Source organism: Zingiber officinale, chromosome 8B (genome assembly GCF_018446385.1).
Source record: "Zingiber officinale cultivar Zhangliang chromosome 8B, Zo_v1.1, whole genome shotgun sequence".
In the NCBI taxonomy this organism is placed as follows: Eukaryota; Viridiplantae; Streptophyta; class Magnoliopsida; order Zingiberales; family Zingiberaceae; genus Zingiber; species Zingiber officinale.
Window position 1 is genome coordinate 27,649,050 of NC_056001.1, and position 15,200 is coordinate 27,664,249.

Below are 15,200 nucleotides of genomic sequence, written 5' to 3' on the forward strand. Positions count from 1 at the left end.
TTTAAATAGAGTATCTATGTTCTTCTAATGTGAATTATAGTAATTGCTATAACATAAATTTTATTGAACAAGTCGATTAATTCAGAATTTAATTTTAAAATTGGCTGACCTAATACCATATTTAAGGATAATTATGTAATTTTACAAAGGGACGGAGGTGGACGTCCATTTGATACAAATAAAATTTAAAAAAAAACGTCATTACGATGATTTGAACCATTATAATTCCTACCATTCAAACCCAACATAAAAGAGCATTTGATTCATCCTTGTTCTTCCCCCATTTCAACTCCTTTATGTACACTTAATCGCCGTCAATTTCTTCACACGCTCAGCAACTTCCTCGTCTTGCGCAGGAACACCTCCCTGGTTTTGATCAGCCCGGGGAGGAAGCCGGACATGGTGGTGAACGGAAGCTGCGCCACCGCGTCCTTCTTCCCCAGCGACACCATCGCGATAGCAACCGACGGCTTGTACTTGCCCAGCTTCACCTCCTTCCCCTCCTTCCCGGCCAATTCCCCCTTCAGCATCGCCTTCAAGTTCTTCGCCACGATCGCCGCGTGCCTCTGCGCCAGTATCCCCTGTTTCCGCTCCTAAAAATTGCACCGGTCAATTAGTAATTTAATTGCTTCCGTTCGTGAAGAGCGATTGACTATTCTAAGCGATCGGAGAGTTACGTGAATGTCGACGATGTCTCCGACGGCGAAGATGTTGCTCCGGCCTTTGACTCGCAGGTGCTCGTCGACCATGAGCTGGCCGCGCTTGTCGAGACGATCGCTGAGCACGGATTCCTGGAGCCACTTCGAGCCCAGCGGGTTGTTGACGCAGACGAAGTGGACGTCGGCGGCGATGGCCTCGCCGGCGGAGGTGATGTAGATTCCGTTGGAGTCGGGAAGGGAGTTCAGATCGATGGTCTGCTCGAGGAGGACGTCAACGTTCTTGGACCGCAGCCACTCCAGGGCCTTGTTGCCGGCCTTGCAGCCGATGAACCCCAGAAGCCTCGAGCCGCTGTGGACCAGAGTGACCTTCTTCTCCGGGTAGTTCGACGCGATGTCGGAAGCGAGCTCAACGCCGCTCGGCCCGCCGCCGATGATCAGAACGGAGCTAGAAGACCTCATCTTCAAGTTAGCTGAAAAAAAAGAGAGGATAAATTCCAATCAACTACGACTCAAATATTAGCAAAATTTCACTTTGGTCCTTTCTCACATTGAGTTTATAAAAAACTTTCACTTCATGGGGTAAATAAAAAAATGATAAAATTCAACGAAAAAAGATTGAAGGAGATAGTGAAGCAAGACAAGGCCAAAAAAAGGCAAGAAAAAAAAGTTATGTATCTCATTTCTCTTAGGAATCTTAACTATGCATTCTATTATAGTATTAGCGAAAATAAGTTAAAATAGATTTGTTTAAGGAAAAGAAAGGAGGAAGAGGTAATTTTATAAACTTGTGGGGGATGATAATTTTTCCTGTGGGCAAAATTAACATATTCGGTAACTAAAATGGTGGAAATGGAAAATGCCTTCTCTGAATTCTTCGATTCTTTCTCGCCGGCAACCGGGAGACGAGTAGGAGTGGCCGGTGGCCACGACGAGGTAGTCGTATCCCACGCGCCCGCCGTCCGACGTCACGACCTCCGTCTCCGTGACGCCGACCGCCGACGCGACGACGAGATTGCCGTTGACGAGGTAATCGGCGTGGTTGATGACGGCCTTGTCGGCGATCGCCGGCTCCACCGTCGTCCTCATCGTCGCCCACGGAATCTCAAAGTACTCCTTCCTGCTCATCAAGCAATTCAAAGATCAACCGATCGAACACGCATAATTCTGATCTCGAAGCAGAGTAATCATGACGTACTGGTCGATGAGGACGACGTCGGCGTGGAACTGAAGGTACTTGGCGACGATGGATCCCGAAATTCCGCCGCCGACGACCACAACGCGCTTCCATCGGCCGCTTCCGGAGCCGGAGGAGTCGACGCGGGTGCAGAGGATCGGCTCGCTGGCGGAGCGGATGGGGGCGGTGGGCACGAGTTGGTTTCCGGCCTCCATCTCGAGATGGAGGAGGAGGAGAAGCCGGTGGTGAAGTTGGCGGCGGCGGCGGCGGCGGAGGTGGTGGTGGAGGAGGAGGAGGCCAAGCGGGGCGGCGGAGAGGGCGGGGCGGCGGCTTAATAAGGTGGTGGGTTTAATTTGGTTGCAAACATGAACCAACCAACCTCAACCGCCTTAACGTTGTTGCTTAATTTTAGGGTGTCTCAAGCTGGCTTATGTATCGATTCATCGTATCGATCCCCCAATTGTATTAACAAACTTGATTCGATCGGTTCGAATTTGAATTCATTATACGCAAAACCGACAATATTAGATATACCTAAAAATACAATCCAAATAATACTTCGTCTACTTCTATTTTTACTTCTTCATCGTAAGGCATTGAAAATTCGATATATATTAGAATTTAGTTTACTTTGATTTCATGACAATCGATGACCTTACTCGAGAAGAGTTATAATAATCCATAATCCATCCGGAAGAGCTAACTATTAGACCTTACTCGAGAATATCAGTTCAGATCCTCTGTCCTCAAATTTCTCTGTCCCCGTGTCCCCTACCGATTGGATGGATCAAATTACATCTCAAGACATCATGACATTCTTAAGATGTGTGCAGTATTTTCGTGATATGCAAGGTATCTTTGAGATATAATCTGATCCGGCCGATCGGTAAGGGGACACGAGGACAGAAAAATTTGAGGACAGAGGATCTAAATTCCAAGAATACTAAACATCAACTTGAAATAAAATTACTGTATATCTAAGCTTGGGGAACTTGATGTAGGGGCATCCTATACTAAAACCTAAGGATTGTATAGGAAGTCCAAAATGACCTAATTTGGGGAAAGAGGTCCAAAATAACCTAATTTTTTTGTTTTCCGTACTGCACTCCAATACCTTCTTTGGTTAGGTTTGCAAATTGTATCCAAGCACATGACCACCCCAATGCAAGTGCTAAACTTTCTAAAAAATTTCTTCTATTTTTGATGTGACACCCATGAAATGAAATGACATGTCCTTGTTGTCCTTTTAAGGTTCATTTATCCCTAGATTTTCAAGAGATATTGCCCACCAAGTTGATTAGGTTGATGTCAAACTTTTAGGGTTTGATACTACAATTTGGGGAATGTGGCAACAAAATATGAGGGAGCTTAATTTAATCATCACATGTCCATTATTTAATTTGTTCTAGGTTTAGGTTCGAGTCGTCGTTAGGCCTAATGGATGCGTTTGGGAGACATCTTATTGTGATAAGAAAGATACGAATGATATTATTAGCGAAGCAAATGACCATAACACTAGCCTAATTTTAGATTATTTCGTTTCGTATATTCTATTTAGTTATCTCTCAGCCACAAATAATAAAGAAGATTCATGAAGCCTAGGAATAGAAAGATAAATGGTGTAAAATTCATAAAGTCTAGGACTAAACTATTAATTTTACATCTTTGAAAATTCAGTTTTTTACCAAAAGGAGAGGTAATGTTTCTTTATTTACGTAAAAAAACATCCTAATTTTAAAATTATCAAAAAAAACATAGCAAAAAAATACTGTTATTTTCTTAGTATCCCTCCCGTCAACCTCCTAAATCCCCTCTCTTTCTCATCATTTTTCAATACAATCCTCTCTCCAGGATTAAAAAGGAGGTCTCATATCAGACCCACGGTCAATTATATTTGATATTTTCCCATATTAGACATACTCTCAGGTCTAGCTTGAGCCTAATATTTTTCATATCAGACTCAGTCTTGACTTGATATTTTTCATATCAGGTCCACACTGGGCTTAATATTTTCTCATATCATGCATGTTGGGTTTGCTATGAAAAATATTAAGCTCACGCTAGGCCTGATATGTGGTAAAAGGTGAAATCGCTCGCCCCCAGCGCCCCTATCGCACCCGACCCCAGGCCATCACGAGGGGGGTAAATCACGACAGCCGAGAGGGCAAGTGGTGGTGGAGTGAGTTGCACAGGGTCCAGAGATTTATGCCCCGATAGCTCTACGATTCGACTCCACGACCTTATGTGATAAGCATACCACCACTTATCATCTTAGATGACCTATGAGGTTCACGTTAGATCTGATATGATCCAATATCAAATCGTCTGATATTTTTTTATATCAAGTCCATGCAATGCATTGAAAAGTAGTGTGAGATTTAAGGGATTGGGATGAATGCTAGGAAGGGAATAATATTGTTTTGGTGCTTTTTTTGATAAATTTAAAATTAAGGTGTTTCTTTTGATTAAATAAGAAAACGTGGCCGCTATAAAACGCAGCCCCACCCAAAATTGAAATATATGTCGATTTGTCTCCTCATCATCATTCACCAAGTAACGCCTACTCCTTCTCATGGCCTCAAGTCACAAGACCTTCTCCGCCTCGTCGTCCCTTCCTTCGCCTTCGTCCGCGATCGTGCTTAGCCCTTGCGCGGCCTGTAAGCTCCTACGTCGACGATGTACGGACAAGTGTATGCTCGCCCCTTACTTTTCGCCCTCGGACCTTCAAAAGTTCACTAATGTCCATCGTATCTTTGGTGCAAGCAATATCATCAAAGTTTTACAGGTTTTCAATCGATCAACTCTTTATAACTTTTTCCGCTCCGAGTGTTTTTATTCTCTTAGTCGAACGATTGATTTATATTTTAACAATTTTTGCTCCGCGAGATTTGTTGTTTGATTTTAAACTTGGGTTTTCGTCGAATGTTTTCTATACTGATCATATGACAGGAAATTCCCCTGAGTCAACGGGCGGACGCCGTGAGCAGTATGGCGTACGAGGCCGACGCCCGAGTCCGGGACCCGGTGTACGGCAGCGCCGGCTCTGTTTTCCGGCTGCAGAAGAAGGTGGACGAGCTCCGAACTCAGCTCGCGCGCGCGCAGGCGGAGGCCATCAACGCCCACACCCACAACGCCAACCTCGTCGCCCTCCTTCGCCGCCGGCGCACGACGTGCCGCTACTCGGCCACCACCACCATCGTCGCGGCCTCGCCGCCGGCGACAACTCCACTCTGCTTCCTAGACGAGGAGCCCTCATTCTTCCTCGACGACGACGACGCCTGCCGTGGTGCCGCTCAGGGAGCGGCGCCGCTTTGGACGTGATCACTGCGACGACTAATAGAGTTAGCTATGGATTAATCGTTTTAATTAGTTAGATAATCATGATTAAGTGAGGCAGAGGATAATTTGTTTATGTCATAATAATCAAATGATTAATAAATACTCTCTTTTTTTTAAAAAAAAAAACTATTTTTTTGGAGCCTTTCCCATTTATATGGTATTCAATCAATACTCAATGTAACTTCGAAGAAGACTATATATGACTAGTTGTCACATCTCCGATTATCGGGTTTGTCGTGGTACACCAACTCTAAGGATGAAGACACTTTTGGCAACAACCTAATTCACTCGAGGTGTATGCGAAAGTATTTCAGATCCTCTAGATCGCTTTTTGCGATCCAGGGGATGGTCCCTTGATATGGATTGGTGGGGATGAATGGTCCCCACCTATTTTATGAATGGGGATCATTCATTTCACCAATCCATACTAAGGGATCATCCCTTGGACCGTAAAAAAAGGTCCAGAGGATCTGCCCTCATGCGAAAGTAGTAAATGATAAAATCTTAGTCACTAATGAGTACAAATTTTGGTAAACCCTAAGTAGATAAGGTAAGGCTAGAGTTAGATCGAAAATGGACACTAGTGTATACTTGACCTACAAGTAGACGAAGCACCAAGTGGCGATTGGAATTTTACATGTAAACAAGTCTTTGCAATTTGATTTGTATGGCACGAGACAATTTAGAAGTCCTCCATTTAGTGATTTGTCTCTTTATTTTTCCACTTAGAAGTACTACTAGTTGTTAATGTTTTTTCCACCATCATTTCATTTGGAATTCCTCTTCTTCGCATGGTTATTATAGGTATCGATGTTTTAAGAGCTTAACCAAAAATATAAGTATTTATGTGGTTCGATCAAGCTAATTAGTCTAGTGCACTAGTTGAACCCAACCCTGGTCCTTCGACTCAAGAGGCTCGGGATGAAAAAATAAAATGAGATCCAAAATAATTTTTTAATAATATACAATTCATCTACAATTTCTTTTATTATTTCTATTTACAAAATCGTCTATAATATTATCCGTTTCAAAATTTTTCAAAATATTTTTCTCAATAGATAAAATTATCAATCCATTTAATTTTTCTTGAGATATTGACGATCTCATATATATTTTCAATAATTTTAATTTTAAAAGACTCCTTTCGATCGAAGATACCATAACAAGCATAGTCAACAAGATGGCAAAAGGCGAATACGCTCGCCCCCAACACAAACGTAGTCAACAAGATTCTATAAGTAATTGCAACATTTGGATAATAATTTATACTTTGAACGAATTCAAGAATATCAATTGTAGACATTATTACATTTGGTAAAGTCATTTGTAATATTTTTTAATTCAGTAAATAAATCATCTTAACTTAACATTTGATGAATTATTATGAGTTAGAGTAGATTTTAGATTGACATAATATCTTCACAATTCATCATTGTCCAAAGTTCTTAACATTTTTGAATTAAATAAAAAACTAAATATATTTTCAAAAGTTTTCATTTGCTCAAATCTACATTTTAAAGCAACAATCGTCATGTTCATAACAGCAACAAAATAATCAATTCTAAAGGACTCTGATAGTGAAATTTCATCGTCCTCTCTTTCATTAAATTATTTTTCCTAAAAATACGATGCTTTGTTGTAAATATTGGTTCTATGTTCATATATAATGTAAGACTTTTAGAAATAGTCAAACTTGCAATAAAACCATCATTCCTATACTTTTTAAAAATATAAGATTATATCTTCCAATTATTTCATGGCAGCCCCTAATCCCTAATTTTTCATTTGTTTACCACTTAGAAATTTCAACCTAAAAGGATAAAAGGAAAAGACAATATCAAAAGTTCTGAAATATGAATTTGGGCCCAACTACCCAAGGCCCCAACTGCATATCTATAATACATAATACTAAAAAAAAAAAAATTGGGCCCTCCCAAATTCTGGGCCCAGGGCCATCGCTTAGTGTGGCCCTCCTCCAGGGCCATCCTGGTTGAATTTGTCGGTACGGTTAGCATTAATGGTCTAACCTAAATTTTGATGAATGACAAAGTAGGTTAAGTTAGTTTCATTGTGATCTAACACTTTAACTAAGTGTGCAGGAGAAACCCAGACTGGTTGACGGGTTGACCGGATGTCTGACACGAAATCCAGCTAGGTTAACGGGTCGACTTGATAGTTGACACGAAGCCCAGACTAGTCGACGGGCTGACCGGATGTCTGGAAAAAAGTCCAGCTAGGTCGACGGGCTAACCTGATAGCTGGCACGAAGCTCAGACGGGTCGACGGGCTGACCGGACGTCTGACAGGTAAGTTAAGGTAAGTCACTGGAGGGGAGTGACCTAGTGAGGACGCGTTCCCGATTAGGGAACTTAGGCGCCGATTCAACTTAAAACCATTTCAGAACTCTAAGTTGAGATCTTGACTAGATTCCGGTCTCTGTGAGATGGAATCTAATTACTAATTACTATTCTTTTTCTATTGTGCTAACGTATGTTTTGCAGGGTAGTTTAAACTATTGTTTTTGCCTCGGACTAACTCTTTCTTGCAGGAGGACATTCTAAAGAAAGGTGGTCCAGGCGGCCGGAAGAGATCCGGGCGCTCGAAGTTGTTCCGAGAGCCCGAAGGCAAAAATTCTATCCTGTCGTCATGGGGAGCGCGCTGATTGGCTGGACCTACGTCACAGTCCGGGCGCTTGGAAGGGATCCAGGCGCCCGGAGCATCTTATATAAGGAGGTCTCGCCCCAAAGTAAAATACAACTCACAACTACGTCTTCCAACTCTTGTTATACAACGTTGTGCTCCTGCGACACTGCGAAGCTTCTCCGACAACGTGCTTCTTTCTTTTTCCTTAATTGTTGTCGGTATTTCATCTATTTAGCATTCCTGTACTTTAATTTTGTAATTATTTTTTTTCGAATTGCTAGTGAATTGTCTAACGAAAGCATTCGACGAGTGCGGGACTTGGAGTATGAGTCAACTAAGGCTCCGAACCAAGTAAATTGGTTCTTGTTAGCATTGCTTTTATTCTTTTTTGCTGCGTACTCTCTACGAACATTTTCGATCGATATTTATCTCCCCTCTATTGACTTTCACGATCCAACAAAACCAACTAAGGATACGATATATATTTGCTAGCTTTTCCCTTAAATACAATATGGTAGTGTTCCATCGGGATCTTATCCTACAAGTTATATAATAGAGAAGAAGAAAGCTCTTAGGGGTTGTTTACTAGGGATGATAGGAAGTAGGAAAGGAGACCCTAATATCTATCGTCAAGTTGCTATGCTATGAGCAATTCAATCATTTAACTTTAGCACGAACAAATTCAATGCTGTGGGAGAACCAAGCGGGAGTTTAAGGAGAATCCATAGGTTTGTAAAATTAAAAGAGGTTGAAGATATAAAAGTAAAAATCTCTGAAAAAAAGTTGACGATGTATTGTAATCTTTCCAACCTTCCACACCCCCCTAGTGCATGCGCTATAGTTCTGATTATAGGGTTTGTCACTGTACACCAACTCTAAGGATGAACACACTCTCGACAACAACCTAATTCACTTCAAGGTGTATGCAAAAGTAAACGATGAAATCTTAGTCACTAATGAGTACAAATTTGGGTAAACCCTAAGTAGATAAGGTATGGCTAGAGTTAGATCGAAAATGGACATTAGTGTATACTTGACTTACGAGTAGATGAGGCCCCAAGTGGTGATTGGAATTTTACATGTAAATAAGTCTTTGCAATTTGATTTGTATTGCACCTCCATTTAGTGATTTGTCTCTTTTTTTTTCACTTAAAAGTGTCAAGTATTTTTTTCTTCACATGGTTATTACCGGTATCGATATTTTTAGAGCTTAACGAAAAATATGAATATTTATATGATTCGACTAGGCAAGTCTAAAGTACTAGTCGAACCAACTAAGAACACGGTATAGCTTCTCTATCTTAAATACAATATGATGTTCCATCGGGATTATCCTACAAGTTATATAATAGTGAATATGGAAAAAAAACTCTTAAGGGTTGTTTACTAGGGATGATGGAAAATAGGGAAGAATGCCCTAATATCTATCGTCAATACTCTGCTATAAGCAATTCAATCATGCAATTTTAACACAAACAAATTCAATCATGTGAAAAAACGAGATTTAAAAGGAGAATTCATATGTCTGTAAATTAAAAGAGACCTAAAATGAAAAATGAATAAAATTCGCTTTCTTTTAGATTTTGAAGAAAGAAAATTGATGAACGTGTTGTAATATTTCTAACCTTCCACACCCCCACATAGTTTCTCTCCGAGTAATTAGCAAAACTTATAAAACCTATCTTCCCCTCTTCCCTTCCTTCGTAAATCTTTTCTCCTCTCTACTTTCTCTCCAAGTAAACAGGAGGCCCAAACCGTTGGCGGTGGGCGGTCTCGGCCTACAGTATGCCAGGGGATTTGAATGCCGCTTACCGCCACCGGCCAGTGAACAATACCCCCGGCTGTCGCCCGCTCTCGAACACGAGACTACTTGGCGCTCAGTGTTCAAAAACCGCCCCGGTGAACTTACCGAACCGTGAGTTGACCTCGTCCCCCAAATCCAACCCCATTCGTCCCCTTTATTCTCGTCGAGTTCCATTCCCCATTTTTTTCTCGATCTGGAAACAGCAAGAAATTACGATCGAGGTAAGCTGCAATAAGTTGACTTTCTGTCCAATTTCTCTTCAATTATTCGTTTTTTTTTTCTTGAATTCATGGTGTTTGATCGCGTCTTTCGATCTCCGAGAATGTTGTAAGATTTCTAGGGTTTGCGATTCGATGAAAAAAATTCAGACTTTCTTAGGGTTTTACCTGTCCAGGCCACATGGATTCTGAGATTAAGCCCGGAGATGGCTTCCTCGACCTCAACTTCGCTGCTGGAGAACAGCCGGAAACCCTAACCGGAGCGGAGGAAGCTGAACAAGCTGAGGCGGCGATTGGCAAACACGATGACCGGACGGACTCCGGAGGCGGCGGTTTAGCTGAAACCGAGAAGGTTACCGTGGAAGCCGAAGATACGGAGGCAGACGATGATGTGGTCGATGAGAAATCGAAGGACCGAAGTGTGAGATCCAGTGCAAAGCGAAAGAAGGGAAGGCGGCGGAAATCTGCTGCGGTTCTCGATGAGCATGATTCTTGTTGCTGCCCCTTTCAGGATGAGAACAAGACTGTGTTTGCAGTTTCTGATTTGGTTTGGGGTAAGGTGAGGAGCCACCCATGGTGGCCGGCTCAAATATTCGATCCTTTTGATGCCTCCGAGATGGCATCGAACAATCGGAAAAAGGATCACTATCTAGTTGCTTATTTCGGAGACAAAACCTTCGCTTGGTGCGATGATTCACAGTTGAAGCCTTTCCAGAAACACTTTTCGCAGTTGGCAAACCAAAACAGCATGGACGTGTTTCTAATCGCTAAGAATGCCGCGCTTCAGGAGGTTTCACGGCGTGTTGATTTGGGAATGGCATGCCCCTGTTTTAGGGATGAAGGTTATGCTAGACTTCGGGACTCGAAGTTTGAGAATGCTGGTGTACGAGAAGGAACTACCAACTATGCTGTTGACCGGTCCTGGATCGCAAGCTCCTTTGATCCTCTTAGGTTAATTGGTTCTATCCGAGCATTGGCACGGTCACTGAATGAAGGGGTAGACAAGTTGGAGCTCGTAATATTCAAATCTCAGTTGAAAGCCTTCTATCGCTCAAAAGGGTATTCTGAACTTCCTGTGTTCGTTGTTGGGGCAGGACTAGAGGATAACATTGAGGCTTCTCTATCAAAATTTTTAGATAGTGCTTCTAGGAAGAAGAGTAAGTCAGGCGACAAAGGGAGCTCGGTTGGCAAAGAGAAGCTTGGTTCAGTATCTAAGGAAAAGATATCAGGTAAAGAAGTTGCAGGCCTCTTAAGTTCGACTTCTTCTGATGAAGGTTCTATGAAGAGAAAGTCAAGAGATAATGGGGGTTCAGTTAACAGAGGGAAACAGGGTTCGCAATCTAAGAACAAAAGATCAGGCAAAGAAGTTGCTGATCGCCCAAATCAAACTTCTAAGCTGATCGGCAAACAGGAGCAGAGTCCACCATCCAAACTGAAAAAATCAGGTAAAAGATTCTTTGACCCCTCTCCAGATACTGATTCGAGAAAGACAAAGTCAGTACGCCGGTGGAGCTCTGTTGGCACAGAGAGACATGTAGTTGAGTGTGGTAGGAAAAGGAAGAGCGTGTCAAAACTGATCGAAGAGAGTGATCTTCAGGGTTCAGATGATGACAAAGGTACTTCACGTTCATCTCACAGAAAACTGGAAGTGGAGGATTTTGATGTCGATGATATAGGGAAGGGAAAGGAGAAAAAACTCGACGCATTAGGAGATTTCGTGTCCAAATCACAGACTTCGAGTTCTAGACAACAGTCCAAGTTCGGGGAACTGATGCGCCGGGTAGCAGGGCAGATGACGGGATCACCTCCTATGCTGAAGCCTAATGGTGAAACAGTTCGTAGAAGTTCATCTAAAGTGACCCGTAGAAAACGGGGCAGCAGTGCTATCCTTAAACAGAAGAAGTCTATGCGAGAAACTAATAGCGTCTCAAATGAAAATTCCTCAGATGAGATGCGTCCAGCAGGCACTGCAGTTAGTGAGGATGAAAAATCAGTATCCAATGGGCAGGACACCGAAGAACAACAAATGAAGAAGCAAAAGAAGCAGCAGCAACCTGTTGAACAACAAATTTCGGATATGAATTCGGAGGGTAATTCGTTAAATCCAAGTAACAGGTCCTCAGAGTTTTCACCGAAAGACTCCTTGCCTTCTGAAGCTGAACCTGACACAACCTTTTCAGGTATGGTCGTTGTGTGATCATTCGTTGTTGTTCTTATCGTGTTCTTATTATCATCCATGATTGTTCAGTTCACAAGAACGAAGTTATTTCAGACGAGATGTGTGCCGATGCCCATGGATGAGATGATGGGTACGCTGTTCTGGATGACCATACTTAGCTCTTCTAGATTTTTTCCATTTTCTCGTTGGCCGATTTTAGTTCTTTGTACTGGTATATCGTTCTCATTGTGCAATATTTATTTGCGCGGCTACTACATAATCAGTTAGGGTATGTTGTAATTATATTAATAGTACAGTGAGCTCCTTCTGTTGGCTTAACTATTTATGGTTGCTGGTCATTGGTATGTTTTAGAGAATTGTGACTTTTTATTTCATCTGTAACGTATACAAGCAGCAAATCATAACTTTTATTTGTTTCATCAGTCAGATGGATGTCAGATATCAGACGTGAGTAGGGTAGCAGATGAAGACACGGATTATCATTGTCTAGATATCGAACAAGAGTAGGCGAGTAGATGAAGATTCAGTGTATCGTTACTTTTACCTTTTCGGTCAGTGAATCTTTAATCGCGCGCCATTTCTACACTATTGTTTAGTAAACGTGAGAGAAGTAAGATTAATCCTCTTGCTATAGCGAAAACCCATGCTCTTATTCAAACCAGAAACATTCATATGATAAAGCAACATGGACGGCATTCATACGAAATCAAATCAACAACTGTTCTTGGTAGAGAAGTAAAGCCAAAACCTGAACATTTACTATCTGCTAAACGTTTATTAAAAAGAACCTTGAATCCTTGCGCATACGTCAATTCATTCAGAAATAACTGACCGAGTTCCTCAAGCCGAAATTCCGAATCTATGATCAGAAACAAGGTTAAACGATAAGCATGTTTGCAAAATTTGTAGTTTTGTTTATGGATGAGTGAGAACACGCACCCTAATTCCGAAAGCTTCAAGTGTGATTCGGCATAGTCAGCAAAGAAAGCATCCTCATCCTGAAGGGAAGTTGTTTTAATGTTTTAGTGCAAATTGTTGGATCAACTGTAAGAGAAGAGGATTCGGAAATATGAGAAGGCATACAGCAGCATATTTCTCAACCAGGGGACGGAAGACAGGATCGTCTAAAAGAGCCTTATCGGAAGGCAGCTGGAGAAGACCCTCTTTCTCGCCAGTTAGCAACTCCCTACGATTGAAAATATAAAAACACCATAGTGAAAAGGCATATGTATTTATCTCAGGGAGAAAGGTCTTTACTTGAAGAAGGAGTTGTCGAAGATGAGGGGATTGGTGGTCCAGGGTCCATCGAATCCAGAACGCTCCTTGTGGCATCTTCCCTGAAGGGAGTTGAAAGTGCCTTAGCAAACAAAGTTCATAGATTAATAGGATGTAATCACCGACATATTGAGGCGAAAGGTACCAGAGTGTGGCCACCAGAGAGTACAACTATGTCCTGATCATTAAGACCCATTCGCCCACCAAACACCTGCCTGAGGTGGTCGCAACCTGAATGAGCAAATGTCATTAGAACAATTTTGAAAGAGAATCTACTCGAGAAGATTGTCTGAATAGAAAATGCTCAAGAAAATATAGACAGGAACTTTGTTCAGACCATTCAGACAAATGCCAAAGAAAAATTGACACAGATTTATTTTTCTAAAAGTCACGGACATCGACAAGTGAACAAAACCTACGATGTATCTGACTTGAGAATGTCTACACAAGCCTTGGACTACATACCTTTTGTGGCATCAGGGAGGCGCCCTTCCTCAGGAGGATGCGGCTTGTCCTGAAATAGGAAAAACAAGCACACAATTAGTGCAAATTGCTATTGAAATCTCTTAATGGTGGCCTTCACCAACTAATTTCTAAGAAAACTTTATTCATACTTTGTGAGATACCTTAACTATGCAAACAAGTCCCAACGATAACGCAAGATGAAATAAAACTGCCTCATATATGCATAGTAGTTTTATTACTCGAAGTGAGCACATTGTGACAAAAATATATGGGCGCGGCATAGAGATAAAGGCATGGCAGAAAGTCCATACTTCCATTCTATTGGTACTATATTTTGGTTAATCTTCATAAGCAATATTTATTGAGAAAATCTTATATTGCCATAATTGGGTTTTGTAGGCAATTGCTAGACATAAAATTAGCATTCATGGAAATGTTGTTATTCATGGAATTTATTCATTCATTGGCCAAATGACCCTAATCCACAGAGACAAATCAAACCATTGCCAAACCCCTAAATCGAATAACTATGCGTCTCACCTGATCAACAACTAAGATATTTTTTTTTATACTTGAGAACGAAATTAGGGAGATAGATTCACACCTCCCGTCCGGGATGGAAAGGAATTTCTGGCCCACCAGTGATCTCGACGGAAACAACACCGGCGAGCTGCCAAGTAATTAAACATTTTCAAAACTAACGATTTATTTGAGATCAGCACAAGGATCAAGGCAGATCTAGAGAACCTGGTAGAAATCAGCATATGAGAGGATGGGGAACTGTTCCTTGATCGGTTCGAGAAGCCTGACGGCGATGTCGAGGCCGGTGTTGGCGCCGTGAGCTTGCTCCTCCGGGAACTTCATCGTCCCGTACGGCCCTCCTGTCTTCGTGCTCACATCGTACGTCCCCGCCGAGTGCCATCTGAGATCCAACAGATCAGCATCGAACAAGAGAAGAAGAGGACGAAGAAGACGAAGAAAGAGATCAAAATGAAGCTTACGCGATGCGGAGCATGAGCGGGGCGCAGCTCTTCTCCGCAATGAAGCCACGGAGCTTCCGCTTGGCCTTCGCCACCGCCGTCTTGTACTCTTCGCTCACTTCCGGATACGATTTCACCGCCATCTCGCCGCTTCGCTTCTTCGATTCATCGCCTTCTGCCATCACTCTTCCCTTTTATAGCCACAGCGAAGAGTGGAGCACGATACCCGGGGCCGTTGTCGCTTCTCCACCGTCGACTGCGATCTCCGCCATATCGACGGCTGAAACGGAGCCAATGGGACCAGGTGTGAACGCAGAAGATTCCTCCTGTTCGTCCCAGACACAAAGTCTTCGAGCTATTCTGATGGCCTACCGTGGCGGGCCCTACAGGGTACTAGTCTGGGCGGCGGTTTCCAAAAGCTGTCGTGTAAAGTAAAGAATTCCTTAAATATTCGAATATTTATT

At 42.2% G+C, this 15,200-nt stretch overlaps 4 protein-coding genes across 4 annotated transcripts; 2 read left to right on the forward strand and 2 right to left on the reverse strand.

Annotated features, from left to right (window-relative positions):
* Positions 1 to 284: 284 nt before the first annotated feature.
* On the reverse strand, positions 285 to 2,114 carry LOC122017121 (apoptosis-inducing factor homolog B-like). Its single transcript, XM_042574631.1, has 4 exons — positions 1,855 to 2,114; positions 1,520 to 1,776; positions 678 to 1,129; positions 285 to 593 (listed from the first exon to the last, which is right to left on the reverse strand). Exons 1-4 carry the CDS (start codon positions 2,046 to 2,048, stop codon positions 324 to 326), a joined length of 1,173 nt encoding a protein of 390 aa, XP_042430565.1. The 5' UTR covers positions 2,049 to 2,114; the 3' UTR covers positions 285 to 323.
* A 2,268-nt stretch (positions 2,115 to 4,382) lies between these two features.
* On the forward strand, positions 4,383 to 5,257 carry LOC122017122 (LOB domain-containing protein 1-like). Its single transcript, XM_042574632.1, has 2 exons — positions 4,383 to 4,618; positions 4,783 to 5,257. Exons 1-2 carry the CDS (start codon positions 4,406 to 4,408, stop codon positions 5,152 to 5,154), a joined length of 585 nt encoding a protein of 194 aa, XP_042430566.1. The 5' UTR covers positions 4,383 to 4,405; the 3' UTR covers positions 5,155 to 5,257.
* A 4,328-nt stretch (positions 5,258 to 9,585) lies between these two features.
* Positions 9,586 to 12,354, forward strand: LOC122014381. The gene is made up of 3 exons (XM_042570604.1): positions 9,586 to 9,840; positions 9,998 to 12,017; positions 12,086 to 12,354. The coding sequence occupies exons 1-3, from the start codon at positions 9,601 to 9,603 to the stop codon at positions 12,136 to 12,138; spliced, it is 2,313 nt and encodes a 770-aa protein (XP_042426538.1). The 5' UTR covers positions 9,586 to 9,600; the 3' UTR covers positions 12,139 to 12,354.
* A 291-nt stretch (positions 12,355 to 12,645) lies between these two features.
* On the reverse strand, positions 12,646 to 14,933 carry LOC122014382 (L-ascorbate peroxidase 2, cytosolic-like). The gene is made up of 9 exons (XM_042570605.1): positions 14,758 to 14,933; positions 14,504 to 14,678; positions 14,361 to 14,426; positions 13,757 to 13,805; positions 13,437 to 13,522; positions 13,274 to 13,353; positions 13,100 to 13,202; positions 12,956 to 13,014; positions 12,646 to 12,875 (listed from the first exon to the last, which is right to left on the reverse strand). Exons 1-9 carry the CDS (start codon positions 14,916 to 14,918, stop codon positions 12,857 to 12,859), a joined length of 798 nt encoding a protein of 265 aa, XP_042426539.1. The 5' UTR covers positions 14,919 to 14,933; the 3' UTR covers positions 12,646 to 12,856.
* Positions 14,934 to 15,200: the final 267 nt, after the last annotated feature.